The sequence below is a fragment of the Zonotrichia leucophrys genome, chromosome 1 (genome assembly GCF_028769735.1).
Source record: "Zonotrichia leucophrys gambelii isolate GWCS_2022_RI chromosome 1, RI_Zleu_2.0, whole genome shotgun sequence".
NCBI lineage: Eukaryota > Metazoa > Chordata > Aves > Passeriformes > Passerellidae > Zonotrichia > Zonotrichia leucophrys.
This window is the reverse complement of record NC_088169.1, coordinates 96,447,566-96,471,187: the sequence shown is the minus strand read 5'-3', so window position 1 is coordinate 96,471,187 and position 23,622 is coordinate 96,447,566. Positions and strand designations below refer to the sequence as shown.

At 41.2% G+C, this 23,622-nt stretch overlaps 1 protein-coding gene across 15 annotated transcripts in view; it reads left to right on the top strand.

Annotated features, from left to right (window-relative positions):
* Positions 1-4,500: 4,500 nt before the first annotated feature.
* CD200 (CD200 molecule) overlaps positions 4,501-23,622 on the top strand; it is a 51,536-nt gene continuing 32,414 nt past the window's right edge. For 3 of the 15 annotated variants that reach the window (XM_064724521.1, XM_064724494.1, XM_064724503.1), the window contains exons 1-5: positions 4,535-4,567; positions 5,985-6,066; positions 6,838-7,164; positions 7,814-8,080; positions 9,872-9,979. In XM_064724521.1, coding sequence (XP_064580591.1) covers positions 4,550-4,567; positions 5,985-6,066; positions 6,838-7,164; positions 7,814-8,080; positions 9,872-9,975 — 798 coding nt within the window. In that variant the 5' untranslated portion in view covers positions 4,535-4,549 and the 3' untranslated portion in view covers positions 9,976-9,979. The other 12 variants (XM_064724559.1, XR_010441877.1, XM_064724511.1 and 9 more) reach the window with 12 other exon arrangements.

Below are 23,622 nucleotides of genomic sequence, written 5' to 3'. Positions count from 1 at the left end.
TTATTTTTTTTTCCTTCTTGGATTTGGAGGACAGCTGCCGCTACTGTCGTGAGGCAGGGTGAGCATCCTTTGTTCTTCTAGGATGCCAGTTGCTGTGTCAATACCCCCAATGCCAAATGGAATTTTTCCTGCATAAATAGTTCAAAAGGTTTACCAAGTCCAGTAATCCCAGTGCAGGAGCAGCCAAGAGAGCATTTACTGAAAGGCTTTGCTGCATTCAGGCTCAGTTCTTTTTTAGAAAGGTGCTCAGAATTTTAACAGATAGCCTCCTTTCTTTCCTGGTGTTGACTCCTTTGCCCATGTGGAACAGTGAATCTCCTAAACTGCAAGTACCCTGCTAGTTACAAGGTGAAACCTTTCCACAGAACAGTTCACCTGAGCTGGCACAGGCCTCTGCAGTGCTGCACCAATCCCTCGGCCACAGGACAAACCCAACCAGCTCATACTAACAGAGGAGCCTGCATCCAGAAACTTGATTTTTTTCTTTTTCAAGCATAATTTGTGCATTTAATTTAGTCAACACGTCTCTTTCTAGTATTGGTATGGGACATTCAGGTATATAGGGAAATTGATAGGCTAACATCAATTTATCAATTCCAAATTTTAATGCTCAAAGAAAGGCCAATTTTCCCTCTGCTCTGTCACACCAACATTAATTGTTCTGACTAAATTTTCCTTTAGGCATATTTAAGACTGAGTACGCCACTCCAGTGTCTACTAAGAAATTCCATTTGTCATTCCCAGTGTTAATGTAATCCCCACAGGTTTAGCTGGGGATGACATCTCCAGTCGCCATCACACATCTTCTACCAGTGGGAGCCTTTCAGCCTGATCAGGAGATTTGGGTGAAGTCCAGGGTCCACCAGCTTGTGTTTGTCCCTTTCCCCACAGATTTTCCCATGGCCCTTCTCTAAAAGAAATAGCACACAGACCTCTGTACAACTATGCCTGTAATTCCTTCTCTGCCTCTCTCCCATGGTGCCACCATCTCCCCACCCCCCACCCCGCAATTGGGCTTTGTTCTGCTAACACAGCTTTTGCTCCTAATTATTGTACATGTTCCATGCTGCTTCTAACAACTTACTCAGATCCCTAGGAATAACATATCCAATCACCACATAGCTTCACAACTTTCTCTGGGTCTTCCCTACAAGTTTGTGCTATAGGACTAAACCCTTCATGAGTTTCCAAACCCAAAATCCTTTTGTCTACCCCTCCATCATTTATCATTATATTAACTTGATCATTTATGCCTCTTCTGCCTGCAGCTGGAGGAAAGTCCCCAGCTGCAACCTTATCTATTCACTCAGCCCCTCTTGTCCCCTTGTGGCCTGTCATGGGTCCTCATGGCCCTTCTCTTCCGCAACCATACTTTATACAGCAGCAGCCATATAAAAAACGTATTGTATTGGAAAAAGCATTTCCCAATACTACAAGCCTAGGCTCTTTTCTTGCTTTTTCTCTAAAGCTAAAATCACTTAAGGACTCCTTAATAACAGGTATAATAACACTGTGTGTGTGCGTGTGTGTGTGTGTGTGTGTGTGTGTGTGTATGTGCGTGTGCGCACGTAAAACAAATCTACATACAACACCTTAACAATTATGCATTCCTCAACTCCTATCACCTGCTGCAGCAGGAATTGTACTACCTGTGTGCCCCCCTACCACTCTTGTCTGCCCTGTTATGGAGTAAAACTTTCACTACCATGGTCACTTTCTTCTTCTTCCAATTCCACACCCACTCCATGCCTTTGTCTCCCCTTTGTGCTCCTATTCCTCAATCCAGTCTCCCTTTATACATGGATAAATTGACACTGAAATGGACTCCAGAAATTTTTTGTGCTCTTATCCCCACCCACATGGCTAACTGTCCCTATTGAGAAATCTTGTGCAGTTTGCACTGGAGAAATTGGCAGGACCTCAAACTTTAAACAATTTACACTTTCCTTGTTTAATAGAAGTAAGCTTGAGAGAGAGAAATGTGGTTTGATTATGATCATGTGGTCGAATCACCAGCAAAATGACAGCTGGTGGCAGATCCTCTGAACCAGGTTAGGCTCCTATTAGACCCATATGAGCATTTGCAACTTGAAGATGCACTGCCTGAGCATGATGATTAAGGGGGATATGTTAATTGATGTGAGCAGAGCCAGAAGGGAGTATATCAGAACATCAGCAGTGCAAATGCTCTGATATACACTTCCACAAGACAGTACATCCTGTAAAACCTACTGTGTTTGGTTTTACTGGAATCTGTGTCACTGACTCCATTCACCCTTTATTTTCCTTTTCCCTGTTAAATAATGACAACTTGGATCTGCTGTATCATATATTTGCCTGAAGTCTGTACAGGTTTCGCTGGATAGTGGTTCAAATGGCTCTGCTTATAAGAGGTCAGTAGTCCAGAAGTCAAGGGAAGAATGACAAAATATATTAATTGTGGAATGCATCCACCCAGAAGGCAGAGGAAAGAATGAAGAATAAATCTCATTCGTGACTGAAGGAATTTTAAATTGCCACTTCCACCAGCATACAGGGTGTATTACAGCTAAATAAATAACAAAAAATGAGCAAAGACCTCTTTGAATTTTTGGACAAGAGCTCTCTACTTACTGTCTTTCTCACTAACTTCAAAGGATTTATAATAGCAGAGAGTCCATGTCACCTTGGCTACCACCAGCTCCAGGTACAGGTTCTTTGTACGTAACGTACAAACACCTTGTAAAGCTTGGTAAAGATTGCTGAGCTGAGTCAGGTTCCTGTAAAAAGAAACAGTTGACATTAGAACACAGAATAAGGCAGAAGGGGATTTATGTGCCTTGTTCTTCTCTAAATGTAATTTGAATCTTCCACTATTGCTGGTTTATCTGGAGTATTTTTCATTTCCTTCTGTCTGCCCTGAGGTTACCTCTTTGCTTACGATTTCAGGATCATCCTTTCCTTGCTCAACTTTAATTTATTCCCTCTCTTCCAAAGGAGCAGCCCCCTTGTTTTCTGGACCCTTTCATCATTTTTTTCTTTCTTCTCTACGTTTCTCCAGCCCACTGAACAAGTAATAACATTTGCCTAAACACAGACATTTTCCACTTCAACAGATGTGAGTTACTATAATATATCATTCAAATTCCCCCAAAGTCCCCTTTATTTACATTAAGTAAGAGCAGGAAGATATCACTGGGATTTCCCTCCTTTTGTTGCTTTGATGGAACAGGGCACTTCTGGACAAATTTATTTTAAGCTGTGCAATGCACAGTTAACTGGACTTCCCTCTAAAATCCCCTCAGCTATAGTGAAGGCACATGAGCACAGGAAACTTGCTAATGCATTTTTCTCATTAAAACAAAAAGACTGCGAAGTGTGTAGATACATCAGTCTCAAACAACTGGTTTAGTTGCTGGCCTGTTTTAGAGGGACCAAAAAGGGCAAGGCTGGCGGAGTGAAATTTAAGTGATTTAAGACATAGTGATTTATCCTTGGAGGTAGAAAGAAAGGTAGTGGTAAAGTTGAAATTTTGTTGAAAAGCCAAGGGGCCTTGGTTAGTTAGTTGGCAGAGGGAAAAGGTTGCACTAAATCCAGCACAGTTGTGGGGAAGCTGTCTCCAAGTACAGCTCTACGCATCTGGAAGAAACACTGCCCTGATCTCCAGACCCCAGCCAAAAGCTGGGCCAAATCTGTTGGGGACAGCAGAAGCCTTCTATTTCTATGGGTCAAAAGGCACTCCTTTGTGCACCAAGGTACTGAGAGCAGCAGGACAGGTGAGGTTAATACATGGTGAGCCCAGGGTGACCCAGGAAAGCTGCAAACATCACCTTCTTCCTTAAGACAGTTTAGTAGCATTGCTCGTAATATTCACACAGATCTGTGTCTTAAATAAGAATGAGTTTCTAGGTTTATGTAAGCATCTTTGTCCATTAACTTTGGTAAGAGGCTGAAACTGTGGTGTTTGATTTTTCCTGTGAGCAATGATGGCTTAAAATAGTCTGGCAAGATAAATATTGCAAGTGGTGCGAACAGTGTATGAACGTGTGCATGTGTATGAAAGCATCTGAAGAGCAGGCACTGAATGTCCTGTATTGATCACTAAGAATGCTGTTTCTAATTAATCAGATTGAGAAATGCGTTGTTTCTGCCAAGCCTGCAACAAGGCCTGATAAGTTAACCCTGTTGTAGTTTTATCAACGGAAGATCCTAATCTAACAACACAAAAATAGCACAGAGATTGTCGACTATCACTCCTGCTGCGCCTTTGCCTCCCCACCCAACAGGAAGGTAGCAGCTAAAGCAAAAGACCACTCCCAGTTACATATGCGATATAGCCTAAAATAATTTGTTACTGGGCTGTTATGAATACCCTTGAGGGAAAGGTTAGCGCTGGATGGGACACCAGCTCAGCTCTGGAACAAGAACCGCGATGCGGTCTGGGAGCTTCCGCCTCCACGGGATTTATGTTATCTTTCTCCGTGTTTCCACGTACTTGGCTGTGAGCAGCCATGTCTGTTGCTGCCTTCCCCGGACGCATTCCCACCTCCGAGGAGGGTTTCGGGCGGAGATGAGCAGTGGGTGCCGGGTGCGCGTCAGCCTGACAGCGCCGGCGGGAGGGGGACCCCGCCGTGGGGACGAAAGGCCGGAGGCACCGCCCGCGTGCCGCGTCTCCTTCCTCCGTCCTCCCTTCCTACCCGGGAGGGGTCTCCAGCTGCTGGGCTCAGTCGGCAGCTGCCTTCGAAAACCTCTGTGATGCCAACAGGGGGCAAGTTTCTTTGAAGTTAAGGGAGACTCCCAGACAGTAGTGGGGGGCGGTTTGTCCAGGGAGCGGCACAGACCGTGGCTCAGGAGCCCTCCGAGGTGCGGTTTTGGGAGATGCAGTAAAGGATTTGCGCTTTACTTGCCCCAATCTTTAACGCTTTTTTTTTCTTTTTTTTTTTCTTTTCTCTTTTTCTTCTTTTTCTGTTCGTTTTGGTTTTTGTTTTCTCACTCTCTGCAGCACTCGTGACTGGAGTTGTGACCTAAAGGGACTTCTTTCTGTGCGTGGTATAGCTACACGGTATAGCCTCGTTCCTCACTGTGTGAATTCTTGTTGCTACCCCAGGTGTGTGCAATGGTGCATTAAGGGCTTTACTGAGTACTAAAGCAGTGAAGCAAAGGATTGTTATTTGAAACTCTGCTTGCCTGCCGGCGTGGTACATCTTCCCGTGCTTTATAAACAGCTCTGTGACTCGCTAGTTTCTGCTTGCTCTGCTGGCCCTTGATTTCTGCATGCTTAGGGGAATATTTGAATTTCTTACAGCCGTGCTCAAATATCTGATTACACAAACTTTTTTCATTGGGCTCGTTGCTGATATGTTCTTGTTTCGTGATTCTACATGTAACATCTTGGTCTCTATTTGTTCTTGGTAACTGGAGAGTTATATCAGGAGTTGTTTTAGCATAGTGTGTTTAAAATTTAAATGCAGGCTACTGGTTGTGGGTGTACGCAGTATGTACACAAGTTCTTGGCAATTTGTTTTTAAATACTTTTTTCTTTGTCTTATTTATTGATTCTTTGTCTTATTTATTTATTTATTTATTTACCAGCCCTTCTTTTTTAATCTGTATAATATAGAAAATGTTTTTCAGCTGTCTCTTTTATTTTTTGAATGTTGTGAAAATCTTTAAAAGGTTGGGCTTTGCTTAAATTCTTGACAGAAGATGGTCCCAGGATGCTTCAGCTAGTTTTGCAGGCATTGACAAAAGAAACTCAGGAATGAGTAGAGTGTGTTACAGAAGTATTTTTTGCAAAATTGTGTTTCCTCTTGAATATAACACCAACTTCAGTTCCAGGCAGGTCTACAATTCAGTTGAAGGAAACAGGGCAATAAAACTTGTCAAGTCTTGCTGTCTGACCCTTGAACTATATTCTTTTTCACGTGAAAAATCTACTGTTAATTCTTGCACCCTGAATGTACAATATCAGCAGAGGATGATCTGTCATTTCTGTTTTTCTTTAGGTGAAGCAGATTTTCTCTTCCAAAATGACTATACAAGCTCTGGTTTTGTGTTTGGCATATTCTGGGCTTGGAAAGGCAAATGGTAAGTTGAATTTCCTGAAATCTGCTTGAAATTGTTTGGGGAACCGGCTTCAGGTTTCTGAGGCTTCAGCAGAGTAAGAGACAAAACTAGGTGAAATACAGATTGCTGGTTCTGCTTGACTTACTTTCTTACATAGATGAGACAGAGGCATGGAGCTGGTAGTTGTGACACAAATCCTCCTGGAGCAGCATTTAGAGATGGGAAGGACAAGAAACATCCCATATCGACAGTGACACTGGACACCATTGTTAAACTGAGTTGACAGCTTCCAAGAGTGGGGCATCCGAAAATGACTTCCTTCCCTTCATCTCAAATGCACTGTGAACTCTGAAACTACAGTTCAGAAAGCCTTTTAAAGGCATTATGCTGTTTACTTCTCTGATAATGGCTTGTTGCATGCTTCACTTATGCATTCAATCTTCCTCTAGCTCTTAGGAAACAAAAATTGAGTATTTGCTGAGAATAGGAAGTCATGAGCTGATTTAGTAAAACTTACGAGGGAAGTCTGCAGATATTGGTACAGAAATGGGTATGTCTTTTTGTCTTTTAAGCAGCTTAGAAGAAAGCTAAAGTCTCAGCCAATGCAAATCAACATAACTTCATTGATTACTAGGAGTATGTAGGAGATGGACTTTTTTGTAGGGGAAAGCCACAGAAACAATATGTAACTGAAGGAGTTGTGTCTGTGGGTAATCCAGGCCTTAGAATCAACATTAGGCTTCTGAATGTGTGATATCTGCCCATTTCATTAACTATTTACTGTCATTGCAGTGGTTCCGCAGGCTGGATACACAGCAGTGAGGATGGGTGACAGTGTGACTCTGAGTTGTGCCCTGACAAAACCCATGGATGTTCTGCAAGTGACATGGCAAAAGGACTCAGAAGAATTACATGATAATATAGCTACATACAGTGAAACGAACGGATTAAGGATTCAGAAGCCCTATAAAGACAGAATGAATTTCACAAGTTTGGAACTCAACAAGACAAGCATAACTTTTTGGGACACTAGAATGGATGATTCAGGATGTTACAAGTGTCTCTTCAATGTTTTCCCTTCTGGTCCTCTCTCAGGAAATACCTGCCTGAGTGTTTTTGGTGAGGTTCTCTGCAGGGATATGTCTCTACTGAAATAAGAGGTGTTTTCTTACCCACAGTATTTCCTTGAGCAGATTCATGAATTGCAGTGATGGGAGCATCCTCTGGTGGAACATGATGTAGAAACAGAGCACTACTCCCGTGAGCAAAATTCTGTGGGTCATATTCAAGATTATTGTGGTCATTTTGGCTCTTGTTTGTTACTCCTTGAGTAGCAGCTGAAAAACAAGGAGTGGAATCTTTCCAAGTCCTTGATCAGTCCCATCTGGAACTTGGGCAAACCAACATTGCCCATTGGAGTTTCCTTTTGGTGCACAGTACAACTCCAGTGCTGTCAGCTGCTCTCCCAAACCCTACCATTGATAGGGAATTAGCAGATAGGACCCATAAATTATTTTACTTAACAGATTATTTTAATACTTGGATTTCAGACTGAGTGAAATCTTTGGGGTATACTACTTCACTGTTGAGGAAGGAGTATTGAGTCATGGAGGGGATCTTACCCAAGGAACTCTTCTTGCATTCCTTGACATTGGGCTCAGTGTGAAGCCAGTAAGCTTTGCTCTAATTTGTAATGGTTAGCCTGCTACTACTGCTTACGACCAGGTGCTCACTGTGGTGGTGACTTGTCTCATTTGTGTGTTGGAAGGTCTCAATGCATCTGTCCATCACAACATTTCTGAAGATCATCTGATAGTCATTTGTAATGCTAATGGCCTCCCAGAGCCCACCATCACCTGGAACAACCTGTTCAACTCTACTCCTACACAGAAGACAGTCAAGCACAAAAATGGGATTGTGTCCATCACCAGTACACTGGAAATCTACCATATTCAGAGCATCAGTGCACAGGATTTGACCTGCAAAGTAAGCAACACAAATGAAACATTTGAAATACCTGTGAAAATAAAAGGAGGTAGGTGAGAAGTACAGGCAACTTGTTAGCATTCTCTTGGCTTCCATGTTTTGCAGTAGCATATTTGGATAGGAATCTTCTGGAAAGTAGAGGGAATGAGATGTTTATATGTCAGGAAATCCTATTTGCATCCACTGTTGTCTTTGAGGTAGTAACATATTGGAGTCCTATCCAAGAAGGGAAAAAAGCCAGACTAATTAGCTGGGGTGATACAGGGTTTAGAGGCACCATGCATTGTACAGCAAGTTGAACTTAGATTTCCACGTAGGCCTTCATAATTTTTTTAACAGCTTAAAAATAAATATATGTCAGCTGATATCCATGAGTAGAATGATGAGTAGAAACTCTATGGGTTGTTGATCAAGTCAGAAATTTTGAAATTCATAGCAAACTGTCTCTGAATCAAATGTTCAGTTCAACTTACTGCATGTTTTGTTGTATATAATCTGTACATGATGTTTTGGTTTCTCTGATTTTTTGCCAAGGCGCATGTCCACTGCAGTAATGGTCAGAGAGGAACAGTACTTTCAGGCATACAGGGAGGGGGTCAGTTGAAGACACTTATGTTTGGTTTATACAGAAATCTTAGATATATTAATGTAACATCTGAATATCTTATAGTGTTAATTTATTTCTTTTTCCAACATTCTGTTCTGCTGGAAAGACTTTAACCCTGTTTCTGCAGATAAGAAATAGAAACATTAAAAGCTGAAGAAACATTTTTACTTAATACAGGAGCATTGACTTGAGTGATTTAAAATTCACGTCTCTGCATATAGAGCCTTAAATTGAAGACCACTTGTAGATTAGCAAGACCGGAAAAGCAGCTTGTAGCTGTGGGTTGATTCTGAAATTACACGCTCAAGAAGTGATTGTTACAGGAATAGTAGTAAAGAGCAGGATCTGATTTTTAATATCTGCTCTCTAAACATTCAAAAGCAATTTAGTTCTTAATTCTGAATTACATTACAATTCTGAAAAAACATAGTAATCTTTTTGTCCTGCCCCCAGTATTCTTTTGTTTTGGTCTTCTAAAAAGCAAATGCATATCTCAGAAAGCAGAAAACTAAGACTGTTGTTATTTCTTGTTAAGTGGATAAAAAATCAGCTAAGAGCTTTTTGTTTTAACAGTCTTATATTTTAGAGGACAAGAAGTTCAAACGAATAGTTCAACATAAATTTGTTAAAATACATAATCGTTTTAGCTCAAGTCAAATAAATTTCAAGTCATACCATTTTCCAGCTAATGTCAGTGAACATTGAGATGAGCCTTTTGATTAATAGCAGTCAAATGAAGTGGTAATATCTAACCAGGGAGGAACATTTACAGTCAGCTGTTGGGTAGAGCTATTTGCAGGCAGCAAAACATAGCCGGTCTTATTTTCTTAAAATTATTATTGCCTTTTCAACAGTGTTTAAAAGTAAAAAGTGTTTTAAAGTAAAAATAATAAAATTCTGGGTGAAACAAAAAAAACTCTTCTGAAAGAGTTAAGACTTGTATGAAGTTCTGCTTGTGTGTGTATGCCAACCACTGTATCAGGTATAGGAATGGCAGTATTCTTTGCCATGAGCACATATTTTCTTCAAATTTTCTGTGGAAAAGTAGCTTTGTTTTTGAAGACACATGGGTTTATTTTCTCTTTTGAGCAATTGCTGCTTTCATTTACCCTAGCAGTACCTTTAACAATGCTATGAACCACTGTCATTAATCAGACATCCTCGTGGCTTGTTTTGCTTTTTTTCACAATGAGATTAATTTGCTGTGGATGTTTTGTTGTTTTGTTTTCACAGAAGAGGGATCATCATTGCTTTGGCTGGTGATTATTGTGGTGCTTTTAGTAGTCATGATAGTTCTGATTCTGTTCTGGAGGAAGATCCTATGCAGGAGGAGTTGAAGTGGTGAGTCACCAATGTGTGGAAACTTGTGGTTTTCCTAGAGCCCGTAATAAGGTCTGATCATCTGCAGAGAAGAACAAGACTTTGTTGGGATACCATTTGGGGGTTTGAGAGTGTCATACTGGACAACTTAGTAATAATAAATAATAATAGTAAACTTATTAATAATAAACAATAATAGTAATATGTTTACAGTTTTCAAGGTTGCCTCAGTTGCATGTAAATTTAACAGCTGTTTTCCCACTGCCAAGGGACAATCCAAGACTGAGAATTGTGAGGGAAGGATCCAAGCAGAGCATGCTGCACTTTCTTTGTTTGGAAGTAGCAGTCTCAGCTTCTCCTTTTTAATGCCTTTATTAAAAGTGATCAGCTCAGGATTGGGCGGCTCGGCAGGGCTGCAGTCCCCGTCGCGTCTCCCAGGGCGGCTCAGAGTAGGAGGATATGCACAGCTCCGTCCACTAGGGGCAGAGCCGGGGATCCAGGCCTCGTGAGAGCCTTTAGGGCGTGGTGTCCCCGTCAGATGTTGATCCTGTGAGCTTCCCCAGATGGCTAGTCCCGGCGTTGGGACGACTCTCTGCTCAGGGCGAGAGGGGCTCCGAAGGTGTTCAGCATCTCTGCAGGCTCAGCACTCGGCTCCTCACGTCCAGACATCACTTTAGTCTCTCAACTCTTATTTGGCTCGTTGTTTTTGGGGTTTTCTCTGTGCCTCTGGAGTCGGGGTCCCACAAAGCATTCTGGACTTTGGAGTCACTTTGCATAACCCCCCCCACCCTCTCAGGTGTCTTCCCTATGCTGGAAGAGCGCACTGCCTCGGGGAAGGGCAATGTACCGCACCCAGCCAGGCCTTTTACTAATACAAAAGAGGAGATAAGCTCTAACGATCCGTGATTACTTAGTGTTTTGTCTTAGTGACAAAACACTAAGAACTTTGGCAGAGACAGAGACCTGGCTGCGTCCCTGTAACTCTTTCTCACAAAAAAATATTAACTGAATTTTTGTTCATAACATGTAGTATGCTCAGATAATTTTTGGGAGATGACGTATACATTGGTGAGGAACCCACTCATGCAGAGTGATGTCCTTTCAGGGGAATCATTTTCTACTAGTCATGGCACCATCTTTTTATTTTTTAAGATAAACGGTAATATGATTAAGAAGTGTGCTCAAATTTGGCTTGAGTGTGCTTTCTAATGATGAGTTAAGGAGAAGTTGCAGTGTAAAGTCAGTGTAATGTCTCTGAGTGTGTAATAACCTGGTCATGGATAAATTCAATTCTCTAGTTTTAATTAGTAGTAACATAATGAACAGAAAAAGACTGGAGGGCAGGGGGTGATGAGGGGGACACCATAAGCTTCAGAAATCACAGAAATGTGATGGTCATTGGTGGTTTCACTGTTGTTTAACTAAATCCACATTCCATGTCTGGCTTTAAATTCCACTAATATATTGAGAAACACCAGCACATATTTACTCAGTTCCTGGCCAAATACCTGCTTCAGGGCAATAGTATAATATAAAGAAATGTTTCAAGGAGTATCACACCTATCTATTGTGAATTTGTACCTACAACATCTACTATTAAGAGGGTTTGACCTAATGAATCTGCTGTTACCAGAGATGCAAAAGTCTCCACTGAGAAGAAAGAGAAATGAACACTTACTGCATCCCAGGCAGAAGGTCTTAATTGTAAAATGTATATGAGGCTTTCATTGATCCAATAAACAACTCAGAAGGTAAAATTTCTGGTTGAATTTTCAGACCAACCTGGAATTTAAAGTGCAAGGAGTTTGTTCTTAAACCCTGCTTTTTAAAGGATCAGAAGAAAAATGTGAAATGCTTACAATAAAAACGTATCTTTACTCTAGAACAACCATTCCAAACACAAATGAGCTTGTACGAAGAATACTGTGAAGGAGAGACCTTGAGATGGAGGTGATCTGGTAGAGCTTTGGGATCACTCCCTGGAGCAGATCTGAGACTGACCAGGAAAAGAGAGTGCCAAAAAGCACAGGTGCTGCTTTGCAGTGTTTTGAAGCCCCTTGGCTTCTTGCATGGCAGATGAGAAACACACTGGCATTCTGGGGCTGGGGCCTGAAGCTGGACCAGTGCCACTCAGTGAAATGCTGCTTGATAGGACCAGGTTGTTCATGTTTGGAGTAGGCTGAGGATCTTAACATGTCCTAGCATGATTCTGGCCCATGGGTATTAGTAGTTCCCTGGGCAATGCCATCAAGTGGGTTCAGCGATAATTTGTAACAGGGTCATCCCCAGCAGGCAGCAGGTTTCTTACACCACCCTGGGTATTGGGCTTGAAGCCCAAGCCATTTTGTGCATCCTTCTTCCCTGACATGGCTCATGTAATACATTATTTACTGCTGCAGAGACACCACTGTGATGCACAGCAACAGAGCCTACAAGTATCCCTTATTTGGGAAACTGAATAGATCCCCCTCCCCTGCCTTGTAAGGAAAGCATAAGACACAGAAAAGCATTAGTCTCAACTGAAAGCATAGTGCCTCTTTTTCCTTAGCTAAGGGCTCAAAGCTTTAAGACCCTCTGTGTCTCCAAAAGAAATGGCATCTCATTGCCCTGCTGTCTGGGAAGACATCAAGATTCCTGGCGCCACATGCATGCCAACTGTCACAAGGTCAAGACTTAATGTAAATACCTATTCACTGGAGCAGGGAACATAAATTAGATGAGCACTGTTTAGTAGTGGGTGTTTGTTGGATTAACGTTTATCAAGAAAAGCAGGATTTGAATGACATCAGTTATTTGTATTCCTTCCCATTTTTCATGGGTTTTATTTAACTGTGATGCCAGGATGTGATTTCTGCAGTGAGGTTGTAAGTCAGTAATGTTCTTTTAATGTGGTCCAGTTTTTATTAGCCATAGTCTATATCTTTTCAGTTGCTCTTTGGCCTTTAGTTTCAAAAATGTATTGCATTGACCTGGATCAGTTTTGAATAAAGGCAACGTTACTTTATCCAGAGTAATTTTTACCAACTGAACATATTCCTTCCTATGTGACCATCTAAGTGAAATGTGTAGAAGGTCTTCTTAATTTACACCTGTTTCCCTGAAGGCATTTTTGATTAGTTTGCTGTAAAACTTCAGTGGCAGTGCAGTTTGATCACTCTGTCACCATCTGATTTTTTTTTTTCCCTCTCCCAGGAGGCTCTTTTCTGCTGGTGGCTAAGGGCTGCTAACAGTTTATCTTGTACAGGATTCCACTTTGACTTTCCTGGGCATCCTTAGAATACTAAGAATATCTGTGGAGTTACAGTAATTTTTAACACTGTACTGACAGTGTGTTACCACTCCACAAGTACTATGATGAGGAAATCCCTAAACTTCTTAGCTTTATATCCTAGTCTGGTTTTGTGGTGACTTGTTTTTTCCTTGATCATCTGTAAAATATGTTTATGCTTTTTTAAGCATTGCTTGTAGTTAGTTCACCTAAATAATATCTTGCAGAAACCCCTTTTCTGGTTTTACCCTCTGTTGTTCTCAGACTGGGTGGAATGAGGAGCAGCACCTACACATGTACTTTTGGAAGTGCTGTTTGTGACACCACAAGAGAGAGCTAACAATAGAGAGCTAATAGCACTGGCTCAAGAATACCAGGGTCTGTCTGGGGCTTCAGTACTTCTTTTCATTCTGCAGTAGAAAACAAGCACAGCCTTTCCAGGCTTGTCAATTCCTTAATTTTTTAAAGTAAAACAGTAGCTTTTTATCTGGGTGGCTGGGGAGCCTTCTCTCACAAAATTTCTTCAAAGTGCTTTTGCATCTGAGAGTATGGTTAGGTTTTGCTTTGCTTTTGTTTTTGTTGTTCCCTTCCTCTTCATGGTAGATACTTGGGAACCAGATATCTGGGGCTGAAAGTCAGTGTCCCATCCCTCAGGCATTTGTCTTGTGTACCTGTTACACAGCATACATACCTTTTGGTTCACCCTGAAAATGTCCCCAGTGAAGTGTCTTCACAACATTTGTGGATAAGTGACTTATCTGGAATCAAACTGAGCGGTCTTTGTAGCAAGTGCTGTCATAGAAGCTTCGGAAAACTCATATCGCATCCTCTACCAATAGGCAGGCAAACCCAGCTGTGCCCATCGTTCGATGTAAGTGTAATGAGCAGGCTGCAAAAAAATCACCAGGCATAAATTCTCCCATGCCTGAAGTCTCTTGATACTGCTCATCTGATAAAAAGTTAAATCCTTTTATTCCTTACTCAGCTAATAGAGCTTAAGACTGAGATAAAACAATCCAGTTAAGAAGCTACATGCCTGGGTAGAAGCAAAATAAAGGCTATTTGCCTGAATAAATTCCTGTGATTTACCTGTCATTTATGTGTCTTCACTTGAATGCTTTCCATAGCATCACTTGCTTATTTCATGGCTTGCAGGATACTCGTATTTCAGCCTGGCCAATTAAAAAGCTTTATAGTTAATTCTCAGGATGTATCAGTCTGCAGGGGGATAAAATTCCACACATACGTTTTTTCTGGAGGCTTGTGGTAGCCTGTGAGGAAGGACTACGTCACCAATGCATTTCAAGGCCAGAATGTTGTTTTTGTTGGGTTTTTTTTAAATTTGGTTTGGGTTTTAGGAATTGGTATGTTGATCTCTCTTGGGTAGCTTATGCAGATTTTGCCATGTGGAAAGCTTCAGAAATATTCAAATAATATACTTGTGTTTAAAAAAACTATAACAAGAGGGGAAAAAAATTGGGACTTGAAATTTAGTAGATACAATACTGAATAGGTAAGATAGCTGAACAGAATAGCTTAACCTGGAAGAAGAAAACTTGAGGAGTCATAGAAGAAAACTTGAAGAGTCATAGAAGAGAGTAGGCCAGATTAAAATTCCATTCTGCAGAAAGCAGCAGCATAGAAATGTGGTTTTCCTGTTTGGAAATCAAAACATTCAGGTTCTCCTTGAAGTGGAGATTTTATGGAACTCAGATGTAAGCAGCATTGCCTTTACCTCTTAGTGCTGTGGTTTACTTGACAAGGTGGTGTTTGGTCAAAGGTTGGACTTGATGTTCTTGGAGGTCTTTTCCAGCCTTAGTGATTCTACAATTCTGTTTGTGTCTGAACAAACCAGTTATCTGTATTCCAAAGAAATGCCAAATCTCCATGTGCTAATATGTTAGACAAGTACTCCAAAACAGGTTCAAAATACCTCTTTGTTACAAGCTGGAGATCACTCAATACCCTGAATAGGAATTTAAGATTCCCTGATTGAATTCTATAAGATTCAAGATTCCCTTTTGAATTTGACAGTTGCTACAAATACCATGTAATCAGGTCTGGTAAGTGTAAAATAGCAGCTTGGCTGATCAGCTGTAATATGTGGATATGAGAAACCCAAATATTGGTGGTCAAATATGTCCTGGAAGGCTGGGAAATACATACTATGCAGGAATTCCCAGTTTTTGAGAAAATTTATAAGAACAAGTACTTGGTTACGTTTTTCATTTCTTTGTTTATAGTAAACATATTAATTCTGGAAGAGTCATTATAGCAGTATTCTCTAGTCTGTATTCAGTTTGGGGAAGGCTGTTTCAAAGCTCTAGCTTAAAAATTACAATAATTCTTATTTTATCTTACAACTTCACAGGTTTTTGAGAAAATTTATAAGAACAAGTACTTGGTTACGTTTTTCATTTCTTTGTTTATAGTAAACATATTAATTCTGGAGGTTTTATAGCAGTATTCTAGTCTGTATTCATTTGGGAGGGTGTTTCAAGTCTGTTAAAAATCAATTTTTTTTATCTTACAACTTCACAGGTTTCTCCTGTGTTTGCTTTGACATCTGGTTTTCTTATTAATGAGAGATTCAGTAGCTGAGAACAATATAGTAGCTGCTTGGTTTTAGAAGAATTTTCAGAATAGTAATTCCAGAGAAGCCCACTAAATACCAGATTTTCAGATGATAAACTTGAGTTATAACTCCCTCTTTCCTGAGGCAGATGGATATAACATACTTCCTCTGCTCACAGAGGAATGGGTTTCTGGCAGTCACATCCCATTGGCGAGGCTCATTTTAAAGTAGCCTTGGTTTCCTCTTAAGTGTGGCTGTTATGGAAGTAGGAGATTATATTTGTCCTATTTTGAATTCCTGAAAAATAGCAAAAACTATGCTATGAATATACAACAGCTGCATTCCTTTACCCTTCTTAATGATAAACCAAAAAAAAAAGCCAAACCAAACCCAAGCCAACCAACCAAACAAAAATCCCAAAACCCAAAAATGCCACAGAGTAAAAACACTATAGATAAGCAGACCTAAACAGAGCTACTGAGCGGAGGAATTTAAAAACCAAACAACCCTCATGACAAAAATGTCAGTGAAAGGGTAATTCTGCTGTCAGGCTGCCCGTCAGGTTTCCTTCAGACATAAATATTTTGCAACTCAAGTAAAGTTGTTTTCTGGACTTAATCACACACTGTTTTGAGACAACTCTTGTTACCTAGTGATTCCACCTAATTTTCTGTTCACAGAAATGTGCCTGGCAGTACCCTCTGATCTGTATCATATATAGAGGGGCACACTTTGTAAGCTTTCCATGCTTTACTGCTATCTGTTTTCTTTGTGAAGGACAGGGATGGCAGGTGTTTTGTTTGTTTTCCCTGTCACATTTTGCTGGAAAAAGCATGCTCCTTATCCTGCTTCCTTTTAGAAGAGCCAGGAAAGGGGTGTGGCAGGAGGAGGAAGGGAGGTGAGATCACATGGGTGAGTTCTGCTCTCCTGGGTCATGGCTGGGGTTTTTGTCTGGAAGGATTAAATAAATCCTGTTTTGCTACCAACAGGATGAAGGTAGTGGTGTAAGAAAGATCTTGGAGTTTGTCCTGTGCATCTAAAGGAGGGCATGCCACTAGAACACAAAGCCCTTTTTTTGCAAACAGGAAGGCTCTTATGTGACTAGTACAATTGCTATCCTGTGCATCATATTTGTGCTTATATTGTATTATGAAGTAATTTTCTGGTCCTTCCTTCTACTTTTCATTCCAACAATAGCGCTTTGTATATAACAAGAAAATAAAATGTCTGGCAGCTGAAAGGGAGAACAAATGGCATTCCTGTAATATGTGAATAGTTGCCTCACTGTTCACTTCCTCGGTAAGAATTATTTATAAACTCGATTCCAAAGTCCTTTACAAAATACTTTGTCTGAATGCAGGGTTATTAGATATGGAACGTCTTTCATACTCTTCTACATGAAAAGTAAAGATACCATATATTTTATTACTGTCTTCAAAGCCATGTAAAGATAGTGTTGTAGACTGAATCTCAAACATATAAAAGATATTCTGAAATATCAAACTATTTATATACTCAATATATGTGAGTTAATTAATAACTGGTGTATTATTACTAGTGAGGAAAGTTGGTTTACTTTTCACAGTTTACAAATCCTTTCAGGGTTTTGTATATTCGTTGTGTCACTGAATTCTGAATTCTGCACAGTGTGTAATTTCCAGAATTAAAAAAGCAGGGAAGTTGTTTACCAAATGGTGGGTTTGTAACTGTTGCTTCCCACTTTCCCCACTGTGCATTTCTTCTCCTCCTGTCCCAACAGCAACCACACTGCTAAGCAAAACCCGAGACAGCAACACAATGGCCACAACTCATCTTTTCCTGGGGTTGTTTTTGTGTTTCCTAGGATCCTTGAGGATTTCCATCCATCTGCTAGATCATTAGAAGCTAGCAGCCTGAAGTCAACATTACACATAGTGACTTGACTGGCTGGAAAAAGCAGCAAAAGAAGAAGACATCATATATACTGCCCTATCTGGAAGCTGAGTTGATCACTGAAACAACTAACACAGTGTTTGCTATTTGGTCTAGGCCCTTAATCTTAATATGTAGGACTGGAGGGACTACTTGGTTAGCTGCTCTGCAGAGGAGGAGATTTTGTCAGGCAAAACCTTCTTTGCCCATGCCACTCTTGATACTGCTGCTGGGCAAAATGTATTTGTCTTCTTCCAGCTGAGTTCTGAAAATGTCCAGGGATAGAAGCTCTGCAGACTGTCTAGGGATTCTCTTCCAGCACCCAATTGCTCTTGCATTAGAGAGTAGAGAGGATTTAATTTTTGCCAACATGTGTCTGCAATTTCACTTTCAGCAAATCTTGAGTTCATCACCCTCTTCCTGTCATATGGTTTTTCTTCTCTTATCCAGTTATTCCAGCTCCTTTTTCTCTGTTTGGAAAGATCTGCTGGACTCAAAATCACAGGACTCAAACTATACAGCATTTGGCAAAATTATAGGGGAAGAACAATAGGTTTCCAAGCAGGTGACTAAGTAAAGGCAGTAGCAGCCAGAATTTATAAAGAAGAATTGTAAATAATTTGTACAATATATAAGTAATTTACTTTATTTTACTTTTTTTCCTAATCCTAGAGTGTTTTCTTCTGTGTTTTATGAGTTTTTTGGAGATGTGTGTGGTGGGGTTAAATATGTAAGTGAGGAGAAGATGGTTACAAAGCCCAGTAGTGGAAACATTGTCCCTATCGTACTCCTTGCTGTGCTGTCAAAAGGCATGGATTTTGTCAATAGTTCTTGTGCTCAACTTATGCACTGTTCAGAGTAGTCTTCCCTGTCTTCATCCATTTTTATTGTGTCTTTTTAAACACAGATAAGTTGCTTAGCTGGCTAAAAGCTTTTATTCCATGGCTGGACCTCATTGGGTGGGATGTCACACGCTGAGTGGTGTCACACTGTCCTGTGTCACCACTGTGGCTGCAATATCAGCTGGCAGTCCTATAGAGAGAGATTACTGATTTGTCATGCTTTTGGGAGCAGACAAAGACACTGCACTATTCTTAGGAGCTGGGACCTAATTCTGCTCCTGTCCCAGGCTGGATTGGAGCTTCTCTCCCGCTGTTCCAAGTTGCTTATCACTGCCAGCCCAAGCCTGCTGGTCCGGCCATTTCCATGCTTAAAGTTTCAAGTGCCTGACCCCCTCTGAGCAGGCTGCTCAGGAGTGCCGTGCACTCCTGGACATTGCCCTGCAGCTCCTCATCTTTGTGAGGGGTTGAAGGCTCCAGGTGTCCTCTGCCTCTGTGCTTGTTTTGGTTGGGACAGAGTTAATTTTCTTGATAGACGTTAGTATGAGGCTGTTGTGGTTCAAATTTATTTTATTGATTCCTTTTTAAGTGGTTTGTTCTGTTGTACCCCCATGTTCTCTCCAAGCTGGTTTACCCCTGGGTTTTACCCTCCCTCAAAGCTGTCCCTCATGCCATTCCCTGCCCCTTGTTCCAGCTCTTTCCCTGTCTGTCAAGGCAACCCAGCCCTTGATTCCCAAACGTTCTCTGCCACTTAAACCTCGGGCCAATCCCTGTCTGCAACATCCCTTTGGAGTTCCCCTACTCCTGGAAGCCCTATTGGCCCATATGACCCACCCTCACCCTCCTACCCCTATTGGACCCAGACACTTGATGTAATCCCCTCCCTCCTCCCCACAGGGTTCCCTATTGGTTAGCTGTTTGTACCCTGACTTGTATCTGGCCCTACCTGCTTGTACAATGGAGCCTGAGGCTTTCTGTCCTGCTCCCTTCACCTGGAATAAACCATTCCTTGTGGAACCTCAAGACAGAGAGCCTCCTCCTTTCTCCTCTGCCTAGTCCCTGTCGTGGCTTGTGTCTGGCACCTTAGAGCAAGTGGCTCTAAAGGTTCTGCCTCTGGTAAATTCCCATACCGAAGCAGGTCCCCACTCCTGGTGTGGTGCCAGAGCTCTAAAAGCTAGCCCAGGTTCCGGCAGCCACTTCATGAGGCTACCATTCTGACTGTCCCCTTCCTTCCTGGGGGACTGTGCAAGCAGCTGAGTGGTGCTCAGTTGCTGCTGGGGTCAAACCATGACAGCATCTGAGCACCTTTGCAGGGCTCTGCACCTTCTCCACAGGGCAAAGATTGCTAAATGCAAGCCTACCTCTGGATGTACCTTCTTAGTGGCCCATTTTTACTGACAGGACAGACAGATGAGAGGACTGCAGGGGATCCTCTGGTGATTTTTTGTTCAGCTGATGAGTGCTAGAGTTTAAGGTGTTTCTTGTTCTTCCTTCTGTCTGAATGTTTATCATTGTATCAAAATCACTGACAGTATTCTCTTTTTCTTTTGGCTTTGATGAGCATTTGTTTGTGCATCTGAAATACTCCTTCATAACAGAGTGTGTAGCATTTTGGATTGTGCCTTTTTATGTCATATGTTTACTAAGGGTACCAACTGTCAAGCTGAAAAATCAGCAATAGAGATTTAAAACTTAGTGTTCAGAACAAGTATTTTGCTGGTTCTAAAGCTGTGGCCTGTGCAGAGTCTGGAAAAAACTTTAGTGTGTCTGTCTGCTTGTGTTACTGAGGATGTGAGGGGCAATCTTTGCTCTACTCTTGTCTGTGCAATATGAATTATTCATTTGTACCTTTCACTTTTTCTAATTAAAAAAAAAAATCTGATCCAACCAAAACACCAACTGGTTCTTTTTTTTTTCCTACTTTTTTAGTATACTAAAAATGCATCCTTGCAAACTAGGCTTTTTAGTAGTTTTGATTTATACTTTGCTTCCTTTCTGAACAGAAAATGGGAGTTAATGGGGGTTTTAGGGTGTTTTGGGGCAATCTTTCTTTCTAAAAGAATATTTTGAACAAAACTTTTGAGATAAATTTGCAGAAGTATTTTTTGACCACAGCAGCTGCAGTTTAGTTCAGATTTGAAAATAACTTCAGTCAATTAAAAGAGTGTGTTCTATATTTTTACAATTATTGTCTGTGTCATGTGTGTTCCTTATTTTTTATCTAAAGTTACATGCTGTACTGATACATTGTCTGTCTTGTTTCCTGTATTTCCTTGGATGAAAAGAAGCCAAATAAAGCAAATTGAACATAAGGCCACATAATTTCTTTCATTTGTAGCACAGTGTTTGTGAGATTTTATAAATCAATGAGAGAAGTATTATTCATGAGTTCTAAGTGTATGACTAATTAATTTGGGAAAAGCAGTAGTGACCCAGTGTATTCTTTAATACGTGTGGCCTTTAAAGATCAATTGTGAAGCCACAATAATTTTTGTTTGCCGTGACATCAACTTGTACTTTTCTTCTTAAAAGATGTGGTAATGAGAAACTTGAATATAGTTAGAAGGATGTGTCAATGGTACTGTATCCCTAGAGGTGCTGAATGTCACGGGATTGTATCCCAGATGTGCTTGTTGGAGCTATGTTTGTTGGTAAAATACAATAGACAGTGATTTCCAGAGGTTTTCTAGAGATTGCAACATAAAATTTTTATTTTCTCAAGGATACAAATGGTTGCTAGCAATGGCTTCTAAAGAACTTCCTCCTGGCTGCTGGCCAAAGGTGCTAATCTTACGGCTGCAATACCTCACACACCCTGAGCAATGGGAGATTGTAGTTCCTTCTCCTGGGAATTTGTTGGTATAGAATAAGGCATAACAATTTTAAACTAAAAGAGAGTCAATTTAGATTATGTATAAGGAAGAAGTATTTTACAATGAGAGTGGTAAAACACCGGAGCAGGTTGCCAAGAGAGATGGTGGATGCCTTATCCCTGGAAATATTCAAGGTCAGGCTGGATGGGGTCTGAGCAACCCGGTCTAGAGGAAGATGTTCCTGCTCATTGCAGGGGGAGGTTGGACTGGATGGCCTTCAAAGCTTCCTTCCAATCCAAACTCTTCTATAATTCTAAGAATCTGACACACTCAGATCAGAAGGCAGCGAGCCAGCAGTGCTGCTGCCCTGAGCACAGTGCAGGGCAAGCTGTGGTTTCCCCAGGAAGAAGAGCAACGTTTGCTATGCATAAGAGCAGAAGGGCTGTTTGCCTGGCTGAGGAGCTCCCGGCACAGCTGGCTCAAGTGCTCCTTAAGCCACCAGTTGCAGGGTGGGTTGTGCTGACAGAGCAGGGCAGAAACCAAACTGTGGGCTGAGGTGGTTCACGCTGGGGCTGAGGTATGGTAGCACAGTTAAGTGGCCTTAGAAAGAGTAGATTGGCCACCCTTAACTTCACAAAAGGTAAACATGTGCAGAACAGCATGTTTCCTTAGGGAAACCTCAAGGTCACTGTAAAATCTATAAAAGGTTGCTTTTTTGGCTGACAGCCTAGTCCTTAGAACCTGTCAAAACGTTTGCCTTGCTTTTCAAGTCACAGTGCATTGTTTAATTCCTACAAATGTCTCTTCTCTTTGTGTTATTTTATCCCTGACATGCTCAAGGATGTCATTACTCTGAATTGTGCTGACATAAGGGACAGGAAGGTAAAGTGTCTGTGAGAGGTAACATAACCACAGGGATGTAGAGAGGGTCTTCAAACCACCAATACGCAGAGCTTGGTTCCTATAAAAGACAGAATTTGAAAAAAAAAGTCACTTCTGATCACACTGTGAGAATGACTTCCTTTTTGCCTTGGATATTTTGAGTGTTTTCCTGTTGCCTTGCCACACTGACCACCCAGCCCAAGGTCAGGCAGCTGCTTCAGCTGCCTCTGAAGTAGTGAATGCATACTTGTGTTTTTTCCTTTCTCCTTTCCTTATCCTTCACCAGCCCATGAATTTTGCTTCTGCACAAAATTGTTTCCAGTTTCCAAGTCTGAGAAGTAGACTTGGGATGCTCCTGGGTGACTTTACCATATCATGTCATGCCATGTTCCTGCCTGCTTCACTTCTGTGTTTCCCAGCTGCTATTCTGCCAACTAAAATGCTGTTTGCTTTGAAAGCATGGTGGCAGCTGCTCTCAAAGTCTGTTGCATAACAAGATGTGAGGGAAGGAAGCTAAGCTAGAAACTAAGAGGATGTATGGTGGCGGTTTGTCTGGATTTTTTTTTTCCTAAGATGGATTAGGTTGGTGGCAGAATTCACACTGAACAAGAATTTGCATGTTGGTGACCAGTATTTTTTCACCCAGAAGGATCTGAAAGTCCTGCAGCTTCAAGTTGAAAGCGCTTAGGTTTTTTGATGACCATATTCAGTGACCATCCTGGGAGAAGGTAATAAAGTGAATTTGGTGCTTTGAGACACTCTGCCTGTGAGAGAAGGAAGTGTGGCCACCTGGACAGGCAGAACTGGGAAATAAAGAACAGGGTTGCCAGCCCATCCTTACTAATCTGGATTTCCTTAGAGGAAAAGGAGGAGACATATTTCCTTATTAATTGCAGTCTCATACATCACTTCTGGAAAACAATGTATCTGAGTGTAGTGGTTGACAAAAGAAAGTTTCCCGCTTCACACTTAAAACAGAAGTTAAGCAGGTTGGTCCTTGCTTATGAAATATGGATCAGACAGATTGCCTGTTTTTTGTAAGAGTTTGTTACTCTAATTTGATAAGGAAACACACACTGAGATAATGATATATATTTTATTCACTCCTCAAGTGATCTTGATTTTAGCTTCCTTCCTCCTGATTTTGCGCTTCGCTGTTCAGGCTTCCCTGATTTGTTGTTTCTCTTGGTCCTGGACAAGTTCCTTCCTGATCATTCTTGTTCTTTGCAAAGGACTCGGCCTGAAGCATAGTATTTTCTTGCTCATTTGGACACCCTCTCCATCTTTCCCTCTCTGGTACTCGAGTGTTCACAACAGTCACTCCATCATTGGAAGGTGTTTTCATCTTCCTGGTTCACAGTAATCAGAAAGTGAAA